Source organism: Lemur catta, chromosome 2 (assembly GCF_020740605.2).
Source record: "Lemur catta isolate mLemCat1 chromosome 2, mLemCat1.pri, whole genome shotgun sequence".
NCBI lineage: Eukaryota > Metazoa > Chordata > Mammalia > Primates > Lemuridae > Lemur > Lemur catta.
In genome coordinates this window covers 60959706-60984119 of record NC_059129.1, presented here as the reverse complement: position 1 = coordinate 60984119, position 24414 = coordinate 60959706, and the positions used below count along the sequence as shown (strand labels likewise).

Here is a 24414-nt window from a genome sequence, read left to right as displayed (position 1 = left end):
TTAACATCCACATCAGACTGTTTCAGTTTCAAATGGGGTAGTACATGTGAAAGCACTTTAAACGCTGTAATGTGATACCTAAAGCTTAGTTTTATACATGGGCTTGCACAAAGATTTGACAGATTGGCTGCAACCAGTAAGATCTATTTAGGAAAGACCACTGCCAGAAGTCATATGTACATGGTACTTGCAAAAAAATTATTGAGAGCAGTGTTTCTTAGCCAGGGATGACTTTGTCCCTAGGGGAAGAAATTTGGCAATGTCTGGAGACAGTTTGGGTGTCACTACCAGGGGGTCGTGTGGGGTGGGGGAGTGTGCTATGGGCACCTAGTGGGCAGAGGCCAGTGATGCTGCTCAACACCCTACAGTCACAGGACAGCCCCGCAACAAAGACAGATCTGGCCCCAGATGCAACACTGCCAAGGATGGAATCCCTGCTATAGTAAAAACCAATGCCTCACGCTAGTTGACTAATTCACTCTGAAAACAACCAATCCTCTGTGGATACCAGTAATTTAAAGTTTAAAGGATTTAAGGTTATATATACTTCATCAAATATTTTTTTCACTCTAAGGATGGCTCCATATTATTAAATTATGGACCAATCATAGAAATGACTTCGTAAGAGAGACACCTATCTCCAGCTAACGTACGTGGGAAATCTACCTATACATCTTACTAGCAGATTCATATTGCATTATCAAACATACATACCGTCTGAATTGACAGAACTCATGGGAAATAAACTAGAACTCCATGTAGAGACATGAAAAGAAGTTATATTCCAATAATATAAAACTAATCTGAGTAAAATGTAGGCATAAACTGGATAAATTACTTTAAATATCAAAGGACACATAGAAAGTATTAACAACAAATGCATTACTAACTTTTCACAATAACAGTATATTTTGCAAAAGATTGCTAATGTATTAGTCACAGAGATGAGAAAATATTTCCTTTTCCTTAACAATTAGCCCAGTAAAGGCTGATACATCACATGCATATGTATTCAGTATGGTACTAAGTACTGTGAAATTGTAACTTATGTTGGAGTGAGGTTCTAGAGTCAATGAAAACGGCATATGTTAAAATAGCCTTGAAAGACTGTTTGTACCATAGATTATGGGATTTCACTAATGAGAGCCACATTGAGCAAGAAATATGTATTTTTAAATCCTAGAATCTACCCAGTGTGGTGATATGCTCATACCAAGAGAAGGACTCCCAAAGAATTATGAGGAATGGCAGAGTCACAACTCCATCTCTCCCTACTCTGAGGGATTTGTTCCTCGATGGAACAGAAAGTGAAATCTCTTGTGCTTATACAAAAATTATTTCTCCTTCTACCCAATAGCATCACAAGGAAGTTAAAACATGTATTTGCCAGGCACCGTGACCAGGAGAATGGCCATTATACCTTGTGAAAGCTCAAAGTACATCAAACTCTTTTATTTTACTGAACAAAAGAATAATTTTTTCCCATTTATATTAAAAGAGGAATCAAGCTAACATCCTCCAGAACGTTTAAAGTTTCAAGTCCTGGGCAAGAAACTTATAGTCAGCATCTCTACCTTTCTTAATCATGAGAGCATAACGAAAAAAAAATCAAGACCTGAAAACTGGCACAAAACACAGATACTCAAACATGGTCATCATAACTTCTCAAGTAATAACTGGCTTCCCAGCTGAATGCTAAAGCAAGGGTATATACATAAAAGGGTAAAAAGAGCATCAGTAATAAATAACAGCTTCTAGGGATGACGCACCATACAATAAAGGCTAAAATAAATTACTAAACTCTACAACAAATCTTACAATCATATTTCAGCTCAGATTAATGAGTTGCCAGAAACACCAGTTCTGCTGCAAAGAGTCAAAGTGCCAGCTTGAGCACGGCTGCTGCCGACCGAGTCCACATCACACACAAGCTGCCCACTGTCTTGTGGATAGAAGTTACCAGTGGTGTCAAAGAGCAAAAAAGGCCCTGTTCCCTGTACAGTCTGCACACACAGACCCTGCAGGCTGGGCCGGCTCTTCTCACTCACTGCAGCCTGGGGGAAATGTACACACACATTCTCCTCTGTTTCTCTTGGGTGAACCATCTCAGCTACAAGTCAGAAAAAGGATTAAAAATATTACTGCGTTCCAGAGGAGTTAATAGCACATTTTTTGTTTATTCTGGTACCTTCTACACACCACAGAATAAAATTAATCAACACCAGAAACCACAGCCCCACTTGTACACATCTCTATGTTCTATTTAGGACTACATCCCCCCAGAAATCAAAAGCCTGTGGTTACTGTTCATACCAATGGCACAAGGACCAAAGCAAATGAATAACCGAACTGTGAGCCTCTCACCGCCAGTGATATCTATGGCCAATCCAGCCCAAAGTGACCTTCCATGCCTCTGAACTGCTCTAGCAGTTGCTTTGTCAAATTCATTTAATACCTAAGCATGGCCCACTGATTAATATTAACTTAACCTATGGCTGGATACTTCTTACAACGTGATGTTTCATCTGTTTGTTACCTCCTATTAGAATTTTTAGTTCTAAGCAAAATTTTCAAAAATGTTAAAAAAAAAAAAAAATATATATATATATAAATGGAGAGCATAATCAGCAAAAAAAATTTAAATGATACCAGAATATCTAAAATGAAAGTGCCTGCCCATACCCTCAAGTCTCCACTCCTCCTCTAGGAGAGCTACTATTAATATTTTGGTATAATGCAATGGTAACTTTTTAAAAAAACAAAAAAAACAAAAGTGAGAACACTATATATATCATTCAACACTTGTTCTTTTCACTCATTATCATGGGTCACCTTCTGTGTCACCAGAGAAACATCTCATTCTTGGCTTAGTGTTCCACAGTATGGCTATGGTGTTCTCTTTGAATATTTTTTAAATTTAATTCTTTGGATTAGGTAATACATACATACATAGTATAAAATTCAAAGTTGTAAACAATTTCCCAATTGTTTCTGGTATTCGGTACTACTAATACTACAAGTAAGGAAGTTCCTCAAATACCCAATTTTGTGTGCTTGGTGGATATTCCTATGGGAGAGAGTCTAAGAATTAGGGGAGTCAGTGCCCCTGGGTAACTGATGATACAAGACACCTTCTTCCTTACTGTCATAGAGTTTGATACTTAGTTTCCAAGTGGCTCTTTGTAGTCATTCTTGCTCTAATTTATCCTATCAAACTTGTAAAAGAAAGTTTCTGGAAACTAACAGTGTAGTCTCCCTGCTGCATTGTGCTATTTTTATATGCTTGAGAGAAGAGGCAGAAACTTTTGTATTTGGCATGATTTCCCCTGGTGTGACATTTCTGTAAGCTAATAGTCTGACAAGGTAGTCTTTTTTATTATTATTAGTTTCTATACTGATACTTTGCGATTAAATATTCTAATAGGCTTAAAATTTGGCTATGAATCTATATATACATGGGCTAAATGACACACTTAACTGACTCATTTGACAGCTATGTAACTTGACTTTTTAATTATATTTTCTCTACCCTGGCCCAAGCATAATAAAAGTTTAACTTTCTACTCTTCTACATTGAAAGAAGAGATGAGGGTTTCACTCATGTGAAAAATAGTTTTTAGACATCAGAGCCATCTTTTTGCTCAAGAATTAGTTACGTAAATTTATGCACACTAGAGTGGCAAGAACCAGGGAACATTTAGAGTCACTGAGATTCTACTGCTGGAGGTGAAAGGTCAGGAAAAGAGACATCAGTGGCCAGATCATCTCAGAAAGGAAGAAAAGTTTTAGATGCAAAAACATAGCTCAGGTGTAATTCTGAGGGAAAAATGCCAATACCTACTGGAGATTCCACAGGAAGAAGTTGCAGAGCACAACAGGAAGGAGCAAGATTTCAGCAGTGATCATCCCCTGAGGAACATGGAGCCCCATGGAAAAGGTAAGTGGGGATTTTGTTTCTCCTCCCCTCATACCTCTGGCAAACTATAGGCTCGCAAGCTGTTGGAGAGCCCCTCTACCCTATGAACCCAAAAGCTGCTGCCGCCAGTGAACTGGGAGCTTCTTGAGAACAAAGCACTGGGCTGCCAGGCCCCTCAGGGTCACTTCCCTCATGACAGAGCTGAGCCATACTGACTCTCCACCCATGACATGCCTCTGTCCTCCCCAGTGAGCTTCAGCCCTTCAGTTTTCACATCACCATTCCCCACACAAACATTTCCCAACTCCTGCCCAGACTGTCATAGCTGCGGGGGGCCAATGGGTCCTGGGGAACTGTGTGATCCCAGAGCTTGGACATTCTGGGCAGGCTGCCTTCAGGAGAGAGGGACAAAGGGGACCAGAGTGCCAGCTCTCCTCCATTCAGACACTTTTCCTCCTCCTCCCCTCCCCACTGCTGCTGAGTAGCATGGGTGCCCCAAGGGATGATTGAGCTGGGGCTCTCAGGAGCAGCTGCTTCCCCTCAGTTGATGAATCCACTACATGGAGCTCCCACAGAGACTGGGGCTCACACCTTTCCTCTTAAAGACCTGCAGCCGACTGCCGGGACTCTGAGCTCCCTGCCCGCCAGCCCTCCCCAGTGCTGCCTGCCTGCCTGCTCCAGCAGGGCAGGGCATGCCCCGTAGTGGAGGGACATTAAGCCTGCCTGAGCACTCCATGGGCAACTCAGGACCAGCACACTCTTCCCTGGCACAAAGACTGAACTTGGGGAACCAGGGGACAGGCCCGCAGGCCAGATCCCATACCCCCAGGCCTCAATCGTATTGCTCAGAGGCACAGAGGGGAGATTTGGGAAATAATCTTGGAAGGCGAGGGAGTTCCCACGGGTAGAACTGAGAGGAGAATGCAGTGTGGGTCCAAGCCACAGCGTATTCCTGGAGCACCCCTCCCCCCACAAGAAAGCCACACTCTCGGCCCCGGGGTAGGATCCTGGGATCCAGCCCTCAGCGCCTTTGCCAGTGAGCTCAGTTAGTTTGGATTGCCACTTGCAGCCAGACACCGGAGGGAGACCCACAAGGCAGAGGAGGATTTCAAAGATATCCATCTTCCCTTGTGGAAAAGAGACAGGGAATTTGCCCATGCACATAGTATACTCCTACTACAGCCTACAAATAACTAGAAATTGAGAAAACCACCACACTAAGGATATCTATAACCAAGGTACTCATCCAGAATCTAGAACACTATCAAAGCACCCACAAACAAAGCTAAAGGTCCCTACCCAATATATGCTACAGACACAATCTTAAGGCAGGGGTAGGGGGAATGACCCGTCTAAACAAAAGAAAATCCAAAAGCAAGAAGTGACAACTGCTCCAGATGAGAAAGAATCAGGGCAAGAACTCCAGAAGTATGAAAAATAAGAGTGAAAGGACACCCCCAAAGGAGCTGTCCTAGCAATGGATCTCAACCAAAGTTCTTTAGCAATGGATCTCAACCAAACCGAAAATACTGAAATGACAGATAAAGAATTTCAAATATGAATTATAAGGAAGCTAAATGAGATCCAAGAGAAAATGGAAAACCCACTCAAATCAGAAAAGCCATTCAGGAAATGAATGAAAAAATTTACTAAAGAGATAGACATATTTTAAAAAACAAAAAATCAAAAATAGATAGACATATGTTAAAGAACCAGAACTTCTGGAAATGAAAAATTCATTTAGGGAAATACAAAATACAGTGGAAAGTTTTAAGAATAGGCTAGACCAAGTAGAAGAAAGAATTTCAGAGCTTGAACCCAACTCTTTGAATTAACCCAGTAAGTCAAAAATAAAGAAAAAAGAATCAAGAGGAACAAAGCCTATGGGAAATATGGGATCATGTAAAACAGCCAAATATAAGAATCAAAGGCATGCCTGAGGGTGAAGAAGAAAAAGAAAAAGGCCTGGAAACCCTACTTAAGGGAATAATTGAGGAAAACTTCCCTGGTCTTGCTAGATATTTAGGCACCCAAATACAAGAAGCTCAATAAAGACCTGAGAGATTCATTGCAAAAAGGGCATCACCAAGGCATACAGTCATCACAATGGCCAAAGTCAACACGAAGGAGAAACTCCTATGAGCCATGAGGCAAAAACATCAAGTAACTTTACAAAGGAAAACCCAGACTAACATCAGACTTCTCAAGAGAAACCTTACAAGCCAGAAAGGAATGGGGTCCTATCTTTAGTCTCCTTAAACATAATAACTGCCAGCCAAGAATTTTGTATCCCAGAAAACTAAGTTTCATAAATGGAGTGAAAATAAATTCTTTCCCAGACAAGCAAACACTAAAGGGATTTGTCACTACTAGACCTGCCCTTCAGAAAATGCTCAAAAATGCATTGTACATGCAACAGCACAATAGATACCAACCAGTGTAAAAATACCCAAAAATTACAGCTCACAGCTCTTATAAAACAATAGCAAAAGAGGGAAAAGAAAACAAGGTATTATCCACTATATTGAACAGAACAGCATCCCACATATCAATATTAACACTCAACATGAACAGTCTGGATGCCCCACTTAAAAGACATAGACTGAATGGATGAAAAAACACACTCAAGCATTTATTATCTCCAAAAAAACAAAGCTAAACCACAAAGAGTCAGAACCAAGGTAATGGGATGGAAAAAAAAAATCCACACAAATGGAAACCAAAAACAAACAGGTGTAGCCATTCTCATATCAGATAAAATAGACTTTAAATAAACACTGGTTTTAAAAAAAGATGAAGATGGTCATTATATAATGGTAAAGGAAGCAATTCAATAAGAAAGCATAACAATCATAAATATATATGCACCTAACACAGGAGCTCCCAGTTTTACACAGCAAATTCTTCTAGATCTAAGCAAAGAAATAAAAAGTAGCATCTTAATTGTCAGGGACTTTAACACTCCACTGAAAGAACTGGACAGATCACTGAAACAGAAAATAAATAAAGAAACACTGGACCAAAACAGGACTCCAAAAGAAATGGACTTCATAAACATTTACAGAACATTCTACCCCAAAATTAATGAATATACATTTTTTCTCATCAACACACGGGACATTTCCCAAGATTAATCATATCTTAGGCCACAAAACAAGTCCCACCAAATTCAAAATAATCATACTATGTATCTTCTCAGACCACAGTGGAATAAAACTGGAAATCAATTCCAAGAGAAACACTCAAATCTACACAAAGTCATGAAAATTAAACAATGTGCTACTGAATGATCCTTGGGCAGATGATGAAATTAAGATGGAAATCAAAAGATTCCTCAAACTGAAAAGGAGACATAAGCTAACAAAAGCTATGGGATACAGAAAAAGCAGCCCAAAGGGGAAAGTTCATAGCCTTAAATGCCTACACAAAAAAGACAGAAAGATCACAAATTAACAATCTAATGACACATCTTGAGGAACTAGAATAAGAATAAACCAAACCCAAAGCCAGCAGAAGAAAAATAACAGAGCTCAGACCAGAACTAAACAAAATGAAAACAAAAAAATACAATGGATCAATGAAACAAAAAGTTGGTTCTTTGAAAAGATTAAAAAAAAAAAAATCAATAGACCACTAGCCAGATTAACCAGAAATTTCTAGAAAAGGACTCAAATATTCTCAATCAGAAAAAGGAAATATTACAACTGACACCACAGAAATATCAAATATCATCTATGAATATTACAAAAACCTCTACACAAACTAACTAGAAAACCTAGAGGAAATGGATAAATTCTTGGAAACATATACCCTCCCAAGCCTGAATCAGGAAGAAATAGAAATCCTGAACAAACCAATAACAAGCAGCGAGATTGAAGCAGGAATAAAAAATCTCCCAACAACAACAAAAAAATCTCTGGAGCACACAGATTCAGAGCCAAATTCTATCTGACCTATAAGAACTGCTACCTACCCTACAGAAACTATTCCATAACATTGAGAAGCAGGGAATCCTCTCTAACTCATTCTGTGAGGCCAACATCACCCTGATACCAAAGCTAGGAAAGGATACAACAACAGCAACAACAACAAAACTACAGACCAATAACCCTTATGAACATAGATGCAAAAATCCTCAACAAAATACTATCAAATCAAATTCAACAGCACATCAAAAGATAATCCAACTATGATCAAGTGGGTTTCATCTCAGGGATGTAAGGATGTTTCAACATATGTAAATCAATAAACATGATTCACAACACAAACAAAAAGAAAAACAAAGACCATATGATCATTTCAATAGATGCCAAAAAAGCATTCAATAAAAGCCAGCACCTCTTCATGATAAAAACCCTCAACAAACTAGGCACAGAAGGAACACATCTCAAAATTATAAAAGCCATATATGACAAACCCACAGCCAACATTATACTGAATGGAGAAAAGTTGAAAGCATTCCCCCTAAGAACTGAAACAAGACAAGGGTGCCTACTGTCATTGATTCTATTCAACATAGTACTGGAAGTCCCAGTCAGAGGAATAAGGGAAGAGAAGGAAGTAAAGGGCATCCAAATTAGGAAAGAGAAGGTCAAACTATCCCTGTTTCCTGATGATATGATCTTATATCTAAAAAACCTGAAAGATTTCACTAAAAGACTCCTGGAATTGATAAATAAATTTAGGAAAGTTGCAGGTTACAAAATCCATGTACACAAATCAGTAGCATTTCTATATATTAATAACAGTCAAGCTGAGAGACAAATCAAGGACCCAATACTATTCACAATAGATAAAAGAAAATAAAATACCTAGAAATGTATTTAATACTTAACTAAGGAGGTGAAAGAACCACAAAACATTGATGAAAGAAATCACAGATGATACAAACAAATGGAAAAACATTCCCTGCTCATGAATTGGTAGAATCAACATGGTTAAAATGTCCATAATGCTCTAAGTTATTTATAGATTCAATGTAATCCCCATCAAAATACCAACGTCATACTTCACAGATATAGAAAATATAATTGTAACCTTCATTTGGAAGCAAAAAAGAGCCCAAATAGCCAAAGCTATCTTAAGCAAAATGAACAAATCTGGAAGCATCACATTATCTGACTTCAAATTATACTACAAGGCTATAGTAAACAAACAGCATGGTACTGGTGTATAAGAGTAGAGACATAGGGCAATGGAACAGAATAGAGAATCCAGAAGTAAAGCCATCTACCTACAACGAACTGATCCTTGACAAAGCAGCCAACAACATACACTGAGGAAAGGAAGCCCTATTCAATAAATGGTGCTGGGAGAATGGGATAGCCACACACAGAAGAATGAAGCAAGACCCCTATGTCTCAACACATACAAAAAATTAATTCAAGATGGGTTAAAGAATTAAAGGTAAGGCATAAACCATAAAAATTCTAGAAGAAAATGTTGGAAAAACTCTTCTAGACATCTGCCTAGGCAAAGAATTTACGACTAAGACCCCAAAGACAAATATAGCAATAAAAGTAAATAAATCAGACTTAATTAAATTAAAAAGCTTCTGCACAGCAAAGGAAATAACAGAGTGATGAGACAACCTACAGAACAGGAGAAAATATTCGCAAGCTATACATCCAACAAAGGACTAATATCCAGAATCTACAAAGAACTCAAACCAGCAAGAAAAAAAGCAACACCATCAACAAGTGGGCAAAACACAGGAACAGAAGTTTTTCAAAAGAACATAGACATGTGGCCAAGAAACATGAAATGCTCAACATCACTAATTACCAGGGAAATACAAATTAAAACTACAATGAGATACTACTTTACCCTTTATCAGAACGGCCATTATTAAAAAGTGAAAAAACAATAGCTGCTGCTGTGGCTGCAGAGAGAAAGGAGCACTTATATACTGTTAATGGGATTGCAAATTAATACAACCTCTATGGAAAACAGTATGAAGATTCCTCAAAGAAATAAATGTATAACTACCATTCAATCCAGCAATCCCACTGTTGGGTATTTACCCAAAGGAATGAAATCATTTTATCAAAAAGACACCTGCACTTGAATGTTTATTGTGGCACAATTCACAATTGCGAAGATGTGGAATCAACGTAAGTGCCCATCAGTTCATGAACACATAAAGTAAATGTGGTGTAGAAATACATATATATATATAAAAACATGGAGTACTACTCAGCCATAAAAAGAATGAAATAATACCTTTTGCAGCAACTTGGATGGAACTAGGGACCATTATCCTCAGTGAAGCATCTCAGGAATAGAAAACCAAACACTGTATGTTTTCACTAATAACTTGGAACCAACAGATGGGTACACGCAGACACAAAGTTACATAAAGAATATGAGAGCTAGGTGCAGTGGCTCACACATGTTATCCTAGCACTTTGGGAGGCTGAGCCAAGGTGGGAGAATTGCTTGAGGCCAGGAGTTTGAGAGCAGTCTGAGCAAAAGTGAGACCTCATTTCTACAAAAAAGTAGCAAAATTAGCTGGATATGGTGGTGCATACCTGTAGTCCCAGCACTTGGGGGCACTGAGGCAGGAGAACTACTTAAGCCCAGGAGTTTGAGGTTGCAGTGAACTATGAGGATGCCACTGCACTCTAGCCAGGACAACAAAGACAAGACAGACAAGACAAGACCAAGACCAAAAGACCAAGACAAGACAAGAAAAGAACATGAGAAACCAAGAAGGGAGAGTGTAGGAGGAGGTGTGTGGGATAAAATCTTACCTATTGGGTACGATGAACACTATTTCGGTGACAGGCACACCAAAAGCCCTGACCTTAAGCATATATAAGGTATCCATGTAACAAAAACACTTGTATTCCCTTAATTACTATTTTGAAATAAAAAAATAAACAACAACAAAAAAAATGGAAATAAAATGGTAGTTTCCAGAAGGTTGGGGAAGGGTAGGGAGTTGTTCTTTAATGGATACAGAGTTTCAGTTTTGCAAGATAAAAAGTGCTCTGGAGATTGGTTGCACAACAACGTGAATGTACTTAACACTACAGAAACTGTAGACTTAAAATGATTACAGTAGTAAATTTTATGTTATGCCTATTTTACAATTAAAACTTAAATGAAAATACTTCACAGAACAGTATCCGCAGGAAAAATATACTTACAGAATAAAAAGAGAAGGAGAAAAAAAAAAAAACAGATCAGGAAAGAACTGTCCTTCTCAAGCTGTAAAAGCTCTTGTTATGTTTAGTCCAGCAGAAATTCAACATTTAACTCAAATTAATCCTGAGTTTCCAGCAACCAGTTAGTGGTCTTAACCTATCAAGATGTCCTGAAAGCACTAACTTTAAAAACGGTGAGCACTCCCTGAGGCCATAACTCACCTCAGGATTCCAGCTGAGCACTGCTGTTTATTTAGCCCTGCTGTCTATAATCCATTAGCAAGAATGAAAAATAGTGGCTTGTGCCTGACGAAAGTGACCAGCTAAACAGCACTTAGGAGGCAGTCCCCCAAACACTCTCTAGACTGCTGGCCTTTACCTTTTAAGATCATTGATCATCTTACCCCAGTTGAACATGTTTTCTCCTATATAACCATAGCATGCTCAACACCAACTTTTAAATCCTTTCTGGCAATGAAGCCTGTAATATAAGACATTTTGCAGTGGTCACCCAGCAAAACTATCAGTGTTTGCATTCCTTAGGCAAATATTTACCAGGCATCTATTATGTGCCAGGCAGTGTGAAGGGATGAGTGATACAATGACACATAAACCAGAATACCTAACTTCGGGTAACTTCATGTTTAGGAGGGTTACACACATGTAAACAGGTAATTATGGTGCTATGAGTGCTATGAGAGGAAAGTCCCCAAATGCGGATTCTGAGCGAAGGCTTCCTGGAGAAAACACTACAAGAGTGATAAAAAGAGAGGCAGGGAGACAGAGAAGAGGGTCCCAGATAGAAAGAACAGCGTAGGCTGGGTGGGGTGGGGGAGCAGGCAGAGGATGCATACGACACGTGGAGGGCTGTAATTAGTCCAGAATGGCTCAAACAAATCTATAGTCCCCAACAGTGAAGAACAGGCATATTCCAGAAAATGGTCAGGAGTCCAACACAACTTCTGCTCCAGAACTGGATAAATAGAGCTGCTGTGACCTTGGGGATAAGAGTCTGGTGGCTCATAACTTTCTTTGGATTATGAACCATCTGGAGATTTCTGACATTATCTGTGAAAATATCTCTGAATACACAATTTTGTTTGTAATGTTAGAGAATTCAGAGTCACCAACAGAGCATATTAAGCCCCCTGGTTAAAACCTAGTTCAAACTCATTCAAACTCATTTTGCAGAAGAGGACACTCTGAGGCCCACGGTGACTTACAATAGCTACTTACAAAAGCTAAGGTACAAACTAAGCCTCCCCATTCTCAGGCCAGCACTCTTTCCCTTGTATCACTGTACTGTCACTCTAGGAAGCGTTTCTATGGAAATGTCCACTTAAACTTTAAAGTATCCCATGCTGTTCCTGATCTTCCCTCCTCCACTGAGCTCAAGCACTCCAGCTCCCATGTTAAGAACTCCCTGGGGCCTGGGTCATTTGACCAACTAACTGGTACTGTGTTCTGTAAGATGGAGCAAAGGCAAGATCAAGAAGACGCACAGCAAAGACTGGGGTGCATGTACATGTTTCTCCCAAGCAAAGCAAACTAGAACAGGCTTACCTGTTGCCTGCCACATCAAGGACGTGAAGTTCTGTCGCCTGTGACATCTCTGCAGGTATCCGAGTCAGTCTGTTGTCACGCACGCAGAACACAGTGAGGCTGCTGCACCCGCCGATCTACAGTGAGAAAAGAAATACATCTTTTTTCCAGTTTGGGAGGAGAGATGGAGTGGGACCAGAGTAACTTGTTTATCAAATGACATGAAAAGGATATATGAACTTATACCACATAATTTTAAGTCTCACTGATGATCAATAATATTAAATCATACAAAACAGTTCTATCAGTTTATAAAAATCTCTGCAAAATGTTAAACAGTCATGTTCTAAACTAAATCAAGAAAATCAACAATACAGTTTAAAAATCTCATTCTGAAAAGGAAGTCATTTTCAACTGCTAATATCTAATGCAACTGCATCTCTTAAATATGTTACCCAACCTACACAAGTCCAGACAAATATTATTTGGTAATACGGGAGTTTAACAATTCTAGTTTCAAACATTAGGCCAAAGATGATACTGATATACACACACAATTCAAGACCTGCCCATTTTATTAACTTCAGTTTTCTCAGTGTTCCAGATTACTTATTTTTTTAAAAAAGAAGGATATCTGATAGATGATATAGACATTAATTTCCACCATACATCTTTTAATAGCATTTGGGCATTCATGAATTAGTTTGGCAAATTCACTTTCCTTTTATGAATGCAAAATCAATAACATCTTAGCAAAAAAAAAGCAAATTTAGTAAATATATGCATTTATCTCCTCAGCTATGACCTGCTGGTAAAAACACATAAATCAGTATCTTCATCCACACCAAATTTGATTACCATTTTTTTTTAAAGTAAGTAATTCAAAGGTAACTGAGCTTTGTATGAGTCTGGTCTTCAAGAAAGAACATAAACAGAAAAGAATTCAATGATTCTCTTGAACAAATTGGCTGTGGTTTTTACAGTCAGGAAAGCTGAAGCAAGAGGGTGGAAAAATAACTCAATCCCAGACACAACACTCTGCAGGACTCCATGAAGTACTACATTCTTCCTGTACTCACTATCCCGACGAAGACTGAGTGCTAGAAAAGGCTCATGAAGGAACCTATTGATGTCTCTCTGACACATGGAAAAACACAACTCCAGAGCTTCCCACTCGAGGAAGAGCACAAGACCTGAATGGTCAACGATATCTTAATATATTTTCTGCCCTTTCTATTTATACTCGTGTTTAATATATACACATAATATCCTAAAAAGCAGAACCCATATTTATCAAATTGCTACATAATTATCCTCATGCACAATCTTTTTATTTCCTCCTCTAAGAGTTAATGTAAAGATTTCAAAGTGATATATTGAGCGTTCTAGGGATGCCTTAATCACCGACAAAGGCACATGCTGTCGCACGCAAACATTCACACAAACAGAGCCCGATTTCCAAATCAGCCAGGAAGGGATGACACAGACCTTTGGTTGTTAGAAGAGATTATTAAGCATTCAAAACCATAACTCAAAAGATGTAGTTTGTCATAGTTTGTCACAGAGGGGGATGTGGTGTGATGGGGGAAGTGGATGCTTTGAGATTAGACAGTGTTAGGTTCAGTCATGTGTTTTGTGGGTTTGGATATGTTACTTTGACCAAAAGTATATTTAACTATAATGGATATAAAAGAAAAATAAATATACAAAAAAACAGGTATTAATATTTATCTCTGATCCTGTAGAAAGCACACACATACGCAGAAAGGCTTTTAGACTGTCTCCTTTATTTCTCAGTATTCACTTATTCACATTTCCTATCCCAGCAAAAAACAGTGTCTTCACTGTACTCTAGAACACATCTTGTATTTTTGGTCTCACAGAAATGCCTTTCTTGTTTCTGTTTTTCTAAATCTTATCGATCACTCAAAATTAGCTAAGCATCCTCTATTCCTCCATAAAGTCTTCCCAGAGACCTCTGGACCATATGATACATTGTCTTCTCATTCCTTTCATAATTATGACCTAAGCCTCTGACAGCACAAAATACCTCATGAAGATTCCTAAGATCATTTGTTTCATTTGCACATGTAATCAGGGCTCTTGGTGTGTATAATACCCATCGTATCTATCAAATTTCTCATTTAGGTATGCTTATACACTTTATTTACTTACTTGTGAAAGACTACTACTTAAAAGTTATCTGCTTCTGTGTGTAGCAATGTAGGCAAAACTCTTCTTTGTTCTAGCAAAAATCACCAGGGTAGCCTCTCTTAGGTTTTATAAATATAGGGCCCCAGTATAGTGCCCTAGAAGAGATGTGCAACACGATCTCTCATGTGGCTTAGCGTTTCTTCCTTCCCTTGAAGAAAGGAATTATGAATTTTGCTCAGATGCTCAGGAATATCATGGAAGGAAAGGAATCAAAACTCTGATCGTTTTGCGGATTGACATTACCAGAGTCTGACAAATTTAGATAATCCCAACAAGACCTATTCATAGGAAGGAATACTCAAGGTCCTAATGGGGCCCTCCACCATCCCTGCTCCATGTGGAGGGGCTTCTGCCTGAGGCCTGGGTCAGTGCTGGGCCACAGGAAGGTTCTTCCAGGTGAGCACCTGCCTCAGGCTGGACACCCCTCCATCCTGCCATCCTGGCCTGGCTTTGAGGAGACAGGACTTATGTGTACCTCAAGGAGGCAAAACAGATAAAATCAGTTATTCATGTGATCCTCCTGATGGGACAATAAGCTCCTGGAGGACATTTAGAGCTGAGACTCCATTGTGATGCTGGACGTCTTGTCATGAAGCTGTTCACTGCCCCAGCCACCTGTAAGATCTGTTTGGGGGCCCTACCACTATACCATGTGAACATTTTCAGTTTGTATCACGTGTGTATATTACTAGTAAAAAAAAATTATCTAACTATTAATAATTAAAGTGGGTCAGAGAGGGCTCTAAAAGTTCCAGACAAGTAAATATCCCTTAAATATTTAGGGGAAAATAGTGTAAACTTCCAATGGAGTATGTGAGCTGTCTACTGTGTTTATAGTCTCGTGGGTTTTTTGTTTGTTTGTTTTTTCTTCTTTTTCCTTTCCCATTCTCATCTCACACCCATTTGGGACGTCAAGGGGTGGGAAGCAATTGTGTTCAAGAGCCTCTTAGGCCCTCTGGGTTGTCAAAGCAGGCAGTGTGACCTCCTGATCTCTATTGTCTATGGTTTTTGGAAAACAATACCGACAAAAAGCATGTGTTGTTACAGAGTGTGCCTGGGATGCCTTAATCACCTACAAAGGCACATGCTGTCCCACGCAAACATTCACACAAACAGAGCCCTGTTTCCAAATCAGCCAGGAAGGGATGACACAGACCTCTGGTTGTCAGAAAAGATTATTAAGCATTCAAAACCATAACTCAAAAGATGTAGTTCATCCTAGACGTCAGAGGGGGATGTGGTGCGAGGGAGGGAGTGGATGCTTTCAGATCGTACAGACCTAGGTTCAGTCATGTGTTTTGTGGGTTTGGATATGTTACTTCAACCAACAGTAACAACAGGATTAAATTAAACGAAACCACATATATAATTTAGCACCTATCATAGAAACTGGCCTTATTGCTGCTGCCAAGTAAATGTGGTAGCGATTTTTTTCCCAAGTGAAAATCCTAGATCCAAATGACGAGTACAGTCAACACTTGAATACCTACTATGTTATTCAAACTGTGCTGGTGTACATGTAATCTCTTTCCTGAATTTACCTTAACATCTTAAATAACTGTCTCCCTAACAATGTGTCACAGTGACATTTTGTAGTAATAATAGTAAAGAACTGACATCAGTTCAGTACTCTATTACACATGTCAATCATATGTATTTTGGTTTTCTCTTTTGGGTTCAGGAGCAAGAACAGGTTCCTTAGCGGTTATCGTGATAAAATGTCTATGTCACTTAGAACTTCTGGGAAGCAGAGTCACTGTTTAAATAACTTATTACCAGTTATGTAGGAAGCTGGTATTTTTAAACCTCCCTTAAACCACATAATAGCACCTTCCCAGAATACAAGGGGTTGGATTTAGATTCTCTGGGAATTACAGAATATAGCTGCGAACCCTTGTTTAGCTGTTTTGTGTCTCTCTCAATTCAAAATGATACTGTCCTTAACTGTTTGGCACTGATCTAACATCTCAAGGAGCCAGGACCTGAAGGTCATTGCAGACCTCTGCTCGGTCAACTTAGTTGCATGCACTTATGTCACCCTAGGGGAGATAATCAGAATGATTCAAAGAAAAAGCCTGTGTTAGTCACCTTTGTCTGTTTATATCCCACTTTGCAAAGGCCTGCCCTAAGTGCCAAAGAACTTTCATTTTTCTTCAGTATCTTCAATATAATTTGTAACAGAACTGAACCCACATTCCATTGGCAAAAAAGAAAAACATACAATAAGCAAAATCTGGCCAAAATGCAATTTGAATAGAAATAATATAATGCACAATTTTAGAATCCTATCATCTGTGGTATATTATTCAAATATTCCCTACTTCATAAAGATTTTTGGAAATCATGTGGCTTTTTCGATTCCCTGAATTTTTGGCCACTGATATCAAAATATCCACTACTAGCTATGGCATTCTTTTTACCAACTATAAAAAAGTAACTTATATTGACTGGAAAATAAAAACCATACATACACACACAGGAAAGCATGATGAAAAAAAATAAATCCCACCACAAGGGGATAATCTGTATTAACATTCTGAGGTACAATCTTCCAGTATTACTGCCATGCCTTTGTGATCATATATATACATTTTAACAAAATTAGGATAAATACTATGATCTGTAGCACCTCTGTTTACATATGAAATCAAGAACATTCTCCCATGTCATTATGTTTCTAAAAGGATTTTTATTGACCACATAATTATTTCCTTCTATGGATATATCACAGATTACTTAACAAACTGCCCACATTAGACAATGCATTAGCATTGTTCTGCCACTTCTTTGCTGTGTGATCCTGAGTAAGTTACTTAACCTCTCTCAGTCTTAGTTTCACAATTTGTTGAATATTGATAATGATTTACCTATACCTCGTAGAACTGTTGTGAGAATTAGATAAGAATCAGTGTAAAAGCACGTGTCACAGTGCCTGGTGTATGTTAGCTTCCCCTATACATGCATGACATGGTGCCCGGAACATGTTAGCTGCTCGAGAAATATTCCTGTGCCTCATTCTTAGTGTTTACCTACAAATGTTTTCTTAGGATGAATTCCTAGAAGTGGCATTGCAGAATCAAAAGGCATGTTATGTTTCTAAAGTTTTTAATAATATTACCATATTCCCTTTCAGAAATTCCATGATAACCTATACTTACATGATAATATACATTCCTTATACCCTTGCCAACATTTAGTACTTTTTTAAAAAATCTTGAAAACTTGGTAAGTTAAAACGTTTTAATTAATATTTTTGTGAATACTGATGAGGCTGAAATTGTTCCACATTAGTTTCCATTTATATTTTTTCTGTGAGTCATTTATTATTAGTTTTTGTAGGAGGTTCTTTGTTTTAGTCTATTTTTCTATATTGGGTACATCTTTTCCTCAATGATGTAAAAGAACTTTTAATGGAGTAAGGACAGATCTCCCTCATTTTAGATGTTGTAAATGTCTCCCTGCCCTCAGGCTGTCTTTGCCTTCTTGAAATCTAATTTTCACATAGACAAATCCATCAACTGTTTTTTTAATGACTTATTTCCACTTAGTTTGGGAATACCTTCTCCATCGTGAAATCTCATAGTTAACTATATTTTATTCTATAATAATATTAATATTTTTAGGTTCTATATCATCTCTTTTACCAATATTTCATTTTATAATATAATGGAAATGTATGCTAAAGGAATTTTAAATTGTAATAAGAAAGCAGAAAGCTATCCATAAAGTCTATCACCATGGCCATTTCTAAGTATCACAATAATATTTATAGGGAATTAATATTTACAGGTTGCCTGATAAAGAAAAGCTTTGATGAAAGATCTGCAAATTCTATTTTGTCTCAATTGACTGGATAGGTTTGGAGTAGTTGGGGTCACTTTCACTTTGACTTAATGGAGATCAGAGAATTGAATTCGAAACTTGGATATATGCTCAATTTTTCCAAGCCAGAAACTTGTTATGCTCAGGGTTGTTTAAAGGTGAGATTTGGCTGGGGGGATCATGAGGTTTCTGGCTCTCATTCACCTTACTCACCATCACACATATGCCAACGGCCTGTCTATCCCTGAAAAACACTACTGCCCAGTCTCTCCCCCTTAATTCTTCCCTCCACCAAAAATACTAGTTTTTAAGGGAATCTCCTTTTCCCAGAAGTATATATACTTAAGCAACAGGATGAGAAATAAAAGACACAAATAAGAGGCTGGAAAAATCAGAAGCATGCCACATGTAGCAAATGAAGCAAATGTTGCCTTTCCATCAAAGATAGAACTGTGCCAACAAACTACAATTTAGTGAAAACAGAGGAGCTGCCAAGTGATGCCTTTCAGAATTTCTGAATAACTTAAAATGTAATTCACAGAAAAGCATTTTTTTGAGAGAGAATAATCTCAACAAATATGAAAAACACATAACAAAATAAGGTTCCAGGCCATGCAGTCATTAAAAAACAAAACAAAACTGAATTTAGAGGAAAATGTCCAATGTTTTACAATGAAGAACACACAAAGCAGTCAGCCGATGTGAATCTTCATGCATGGAAGAAGCAAAATGGAAGTTAGAGATGCAACTGCGGTCTGAACAATACTTACAAGTTAACAAGATTACCTGACTTTTCTAAATTTCCAAGCAGCTAACAATTAAGAAAAGAGACATTCATTGATTTGCAAATATTTACTACAAATAACACCACAAAACACAAACAGAATCTATTATTGTGACCCACACAGTACAAACATTTTCCCTTCAACCATTTGGGGGAAAAAAAATGCAAAAAATGCTGCTACAGACTAAGGAGTTGTGCCACGAAACTGACAATATGCAATACTATCAATTTTTTTAAAGGACAAAATATAGGATAAGCTACACAGCACACAAAGATCAATGGCAATTAATACAACTGTGGATTTTTGGAATATGAATTGGATTGGTCAACATTTTAGATATATATGTAACTTAATTGTTCAAGAGAAAGTCATAAATTTTTGAAAGAATCAGGAAAATGCAGGATGCAATCAAATGGCATCAAGCTTGGGGGCAGAGCTGACACACACAGTCACAGGGCCTGCCACACGCACTGCACAGACACTGCCACGACGGTGCTGCTCAGCCAGCATGACGCACTGAGGGGTCAGGAGGCTCCCGGTGGTTTGGCTGCCCAGCCCCCGAGGTCAGAGGCCAGAGCTCAACCATTTCCGCTGGGCACCAAACTGTGCCCCTTAGCAGAACTGGAGGTATGCACTCAGCACGTTTCCAACTCCAGGAGCTGAGCATGTGTGAGTCGGAGGGAAGGTATGTTAGAAAATTCCTAAAAACCTAAACATTCTTGCTTTATCAGGCAGCTGAAGGAAAAGGCTCAAGGCTTTATTCCTACATAAAAACTCCAGATGCCAGAAAAACCAATCATAACTTCTCAGAAAATGGACAAGACGTGATAGCTAAAACGCTTTGAAGCTAGAAATGTTTTCACAATATTTTCACTTTTCACATCCTGAGAAGCTGTTATAGCAAATTTAAGAGGACACACAGCATGGAGTAGGTATACCCCTCTAACCAGAAACACTGAGTGTGAGTCTCATTCTTTTAAAGTGAAAAGAGGACAGATGCAGAAACGATGGTGAGCATTTTAAGAAAATAAATCGCTGAAGTCCTTGTCTAGGATGTGTCCCTGTGAGAGACAGAATCAAAGAGAGGGGCGGGAAGCTGGGGACAGGCGGCGAAACTTGCTGGGCATCAACATGAAACTCAAACTTGCTCTCCTCAGCATTTGCCTTGAAAGTACTCCTAAAATGTATTAATTTTCTAAAATGCCCAAACTAAAGATAGTTTGACCTTCCCTTATCAAATTAGTGTCTTGCCTTACCTCAAGGCCACACAGATGAAAAGGCTGGACTGAGTCTGCATTACCTGCGTTGCCATGTTTTTATTGGCCAGTCTGGGAGCCGTGGGCTGGCCGTTGGGAGACTCATCTTTGGAGCCTGGCTACCAACTCCTAGCTATGTGAGCCCTGGTAAGGAAAACCCACTGGCCTCAGTTTCCTCATCTGTAAAATGAGGAAATCATCAGGACTTCAAAAGCCATTGTGAGGATTCAAAAAGTACAACAAATACATGAAAGCACCTAGTACAGTGCCTGGTGTGAGAAAGAAACTAATGAATCTTTTCTACTTCTGTGTGTATGTTTACATGCCCAATCTGCTACCCATCTACAAGGGCTATTCCACAAGTGTAAAATTAATGTTCAGCATATCAGCCCTGTGTTTTGGTTTATGCTTAGAAACTGGAACCAAAATGTTCTGATTTGCAGAGAATCTTAGTTGTGTCCCAGGTTAGCTGAGAGAGACTTAAATCTTTCTGCAGGCAACAGTTTAAGGGTGTGTCAGAATATGGTCACATTTATAATGAATGTCCTCGTGTTCCCACTGGGGAATGCCAGCCAGCTTACCCAGGGAGAAGACTGGGACCACTGTGGGAAGAACACCAAGAGGAGGGAAGGAAGGAGGAAGCCAGGCCAAGTTCAGACACCCTGAGATGTGGCCCTAGGAAAGTGAGAGCCCCTCATGCTCTGGCTGGTTGGATGGCAGCTTTGAAATTATAACAAGATAGATGTTACAAAGGGTCAGAAGAGAAACTTGAAGAAAACTACGTCCTGCCAGTGACCATATCATACAAGGAGAAACACCATACCTTTTCACGTGAGGACCCACCAAAGGGGAAGGCTCAGCAACAGCTCATTTGATGAGGGGAGTGGGCCGAAGGCAGCTTAAATTTAGTTTCAAGTTATATCACTAATAAAAAAAATATCAAGCTCAGTATTACTCTTCTCCAACCAAGCTCTTCCAGTTCCCAGTAGAGAGTAGGCCTTCTTTTCAAGCAACACACTAGATACCTCCTTGTTTGATCTACTGTGGTGGTCTTCTTCTTCAACATCAGCATTTCTACCTCCCTTGCCAGAATTCAAATGCCTCTGAGTCCACACAACTACTCTCCACAATGGATGACGACTGTCTCTGTCTCTTTTCTCCTGCTTAGAGCACTGATGACAAAAAAAAAGTCATCCTAGGAACCTGGCCTTAGCCTTCTGTACTCCTTCCTCTGTGTGTATGTCTTTGTCAGGAGTTCACTCACTTCTCCTGAACACAGTCCAATCTAAATCTCAGCCCAGACATACAGCCGCATGGAGATCCATTTTTATAATTCCAATGGCTTCTGGGACAGAGCTTAATTTCATATTAAGCTCTACAATAATATCCAAAGTCACCCACTTCCTCTGCCAAACTCCTAAATTATCCATTTCTGTCAACAGTGTCACCATTTTATGTCACATCCAAAAATGTTAATCTCTTTCTCCCATTTAAAATCCTATCAATTCACCTTTCCCAACCGTCTTTAATGTTACTGATGACCATTCTATGACATAATTCCTCCAACCAGCTCTATACTCACAGATGAGCATTCACACCTTTAGAAAGCAACACATAAGTCTCTTTAAGGTATTTGACATTTTTGATTCCTTATGTGTTATGATGTCTTTATAATTATTATATTATTTCTCTAAAACCACGTACCTCTTTTGGTAAAGACATTAATTTATTTCTGTCTGCATTCAAGTTGTTCAACTTCTTTAGTTTTCCAATGCTTTTAGGTAAGGTCTGTTGAAATAACAATTTTATTATTAATTTAACACGTATTTTTCTCGTGGTTCACAGTAAAATAGATCTTTGCGAGGACCTAAAGAACATATCTCATCCAGCAAGATAAGCAATAGTTCTTTCTGAATATTAGATGTCCACTCAAGAGCTGTAGAATTATTTATTTTTATTTTTATTTTTATTTTTTTTAGAGTCTCACTCTGTCACCCGGGCTAGAGTGCCGTGGCATCAGCCTAGCTCACAGCAACCTCAAACTGCTGGGTTCAAGTGATCCTCCTGCCTCAGCCTCCCAAATAGCTGGAACTACAGGCATGCGCCACCAAGCCTGGATAATTTTTTTCTATTTTTAGTAGAGACGGGGTCTCACTCTTGCTCAGGTTGGTCTCGAACTCCTGACCTCAAGCGATCCTCCTGCCTTGGCCCCCTGGAGTGCTAAGATTACAGGCATGAGCCGCCACAGCCAGCCTAAATATTTTTAATTTTTACTGAAATGATAGTATGTTTCAAAAAATTAAGTCAGAAGCAGAGACCTGGGAACAGGGAAACACCCTGGTAAAGAGAAAATGAATCTTCTTTAACTCAAGTACGTGGGAATTTGCACCCTCAAGATTCATCCCTGGACTGCCTGCACCTTCAAGGACCATTCTGGGGCAGGGCCGGGGCAGAGAACCAGCACCCTTCAGCACCCTGAGCCCAGGTAGTGCACGGCCAGGAGGAAAGGTGATCGGGCAGGCGTGGGGTGCACAGCCCTATCGGAACGAGGCCGAGGCCCACGTGGGGGTCTTCAGCACTCCAATGGAAGCTAGGGGTGAATATCATTTTTATAATTGCTATGATTACTATTTGTAAGCCCAAAACCACAAACTAGGACAGGAAGATTTGGTAAGTCCCCCCACACCTGCCAGAGGAAGGCTGCCTGAGCTACCTGGGGAGACACACTGCTGGGCTCCCCACCCACGTCTGCGCCTCCATCCACTCTTGCTGCCTCTTTCTGCTCTTTTTCACCTAAAGAGTGTTACTTACTCTATGTAGAGTGAAAAGAGAAAAGGGATGAAAGAGGGAAAAGGAGGGAAATAAAGAAAATAAAGTCACAAAGTAAAGATGAAGAAAAGAAAAAAGAAAGGGAAGAAAGCAAACTGAAGAAAAGAGAGTGGCTCTAAGGGGAGGAGGAGGAGAAGGGCTGATGAAGCAGCGGGACGGGAGAAGGCACAGGAACGCACCGCCTCTGCCCTGGGTGGGGGACCTGGGGACACCTGCGGCCATCTCCACCCCCAAGTTCTAGGATGGGGCAAGACGCAGCCCAATCAAAGCCCCTCAGATACCATCTCTGGCTGCCCCATAAAGAGCCTTCCCCAGTCCCAGTGCCACCAAGGCCTTCCCTGGCCAACCTCCATCTCTTCCCCTTCCCTCCTGCTCCTCCCCATTTGCTCAAAGAACCCAGAAAGAGGCTAGAGGAATCCCTGAAGAATGTTCCCGCTGGGGGTCTCTGGACGCCATGGCAGAGGCGTCAACACGCCCAGCGACAGTGGCTTATCCCCACCCCTCACTGGGGACCTCTGCGAGGTCAGTTCGGTCCCTATACCATAAGCATAACTGGGACACAAGCTCTGATAGGGGAGCCTAAACGCCGTTTTCTTTGCTTTTAAGCAAGTTGAAAACTGATCATGAAATCCTGCACTTGCTTTGTAAGTCCCTTTCTGAGATGTAACATGAAATTTCCATTTAGTCCACTCAAATACAAAGAAGTAGAATCTGTCCTAATGAGTCTTTACAATAATGTGCAAACCAAACTCACCAGGAGCCGATTTTCCGTAAGAACTAACTCAGTGAGACTTTCGCAATCCCCAACGGCTTCAGGCAACTGCGTGAGTCGGTTCTGATCCACCTTCAAGATGGACAGTTTCTTCAGCCTTCCTGTAAAAGCATATTATTTAAACTCATTA

The 24414-nt window shown here is 39.5% G+C and overlaps 1 protein-coding gene across 1 annotated transcript in view; it reads right to left on the bottom strand.

Moving 5' to 3' along the window:
• Positions 1-24414, bottom strand: part of LRRC1 (leucine rich repeat containing 1) — a 131756-nt gene that overhangs the window by 5076 nt on the left and 102266 nt on the right. The window contains exons 9-11 of the mRNA XM_045543763.1: positions 24267-24385; positions 22388-22471; positions 12628-12743 (exon numbers count right to left, since the gene is read on the bottom strand). Coding sequence (XP_045399719.1) covers positions 12628-12743; positions 22388-22471; positions 24267-24385 — 319 coding nt within the window. The remainder of the gene's footprint in view (positions 1-12627; positions 12744-22387; positions 22472-24266; positions 24386-24414) is intronic.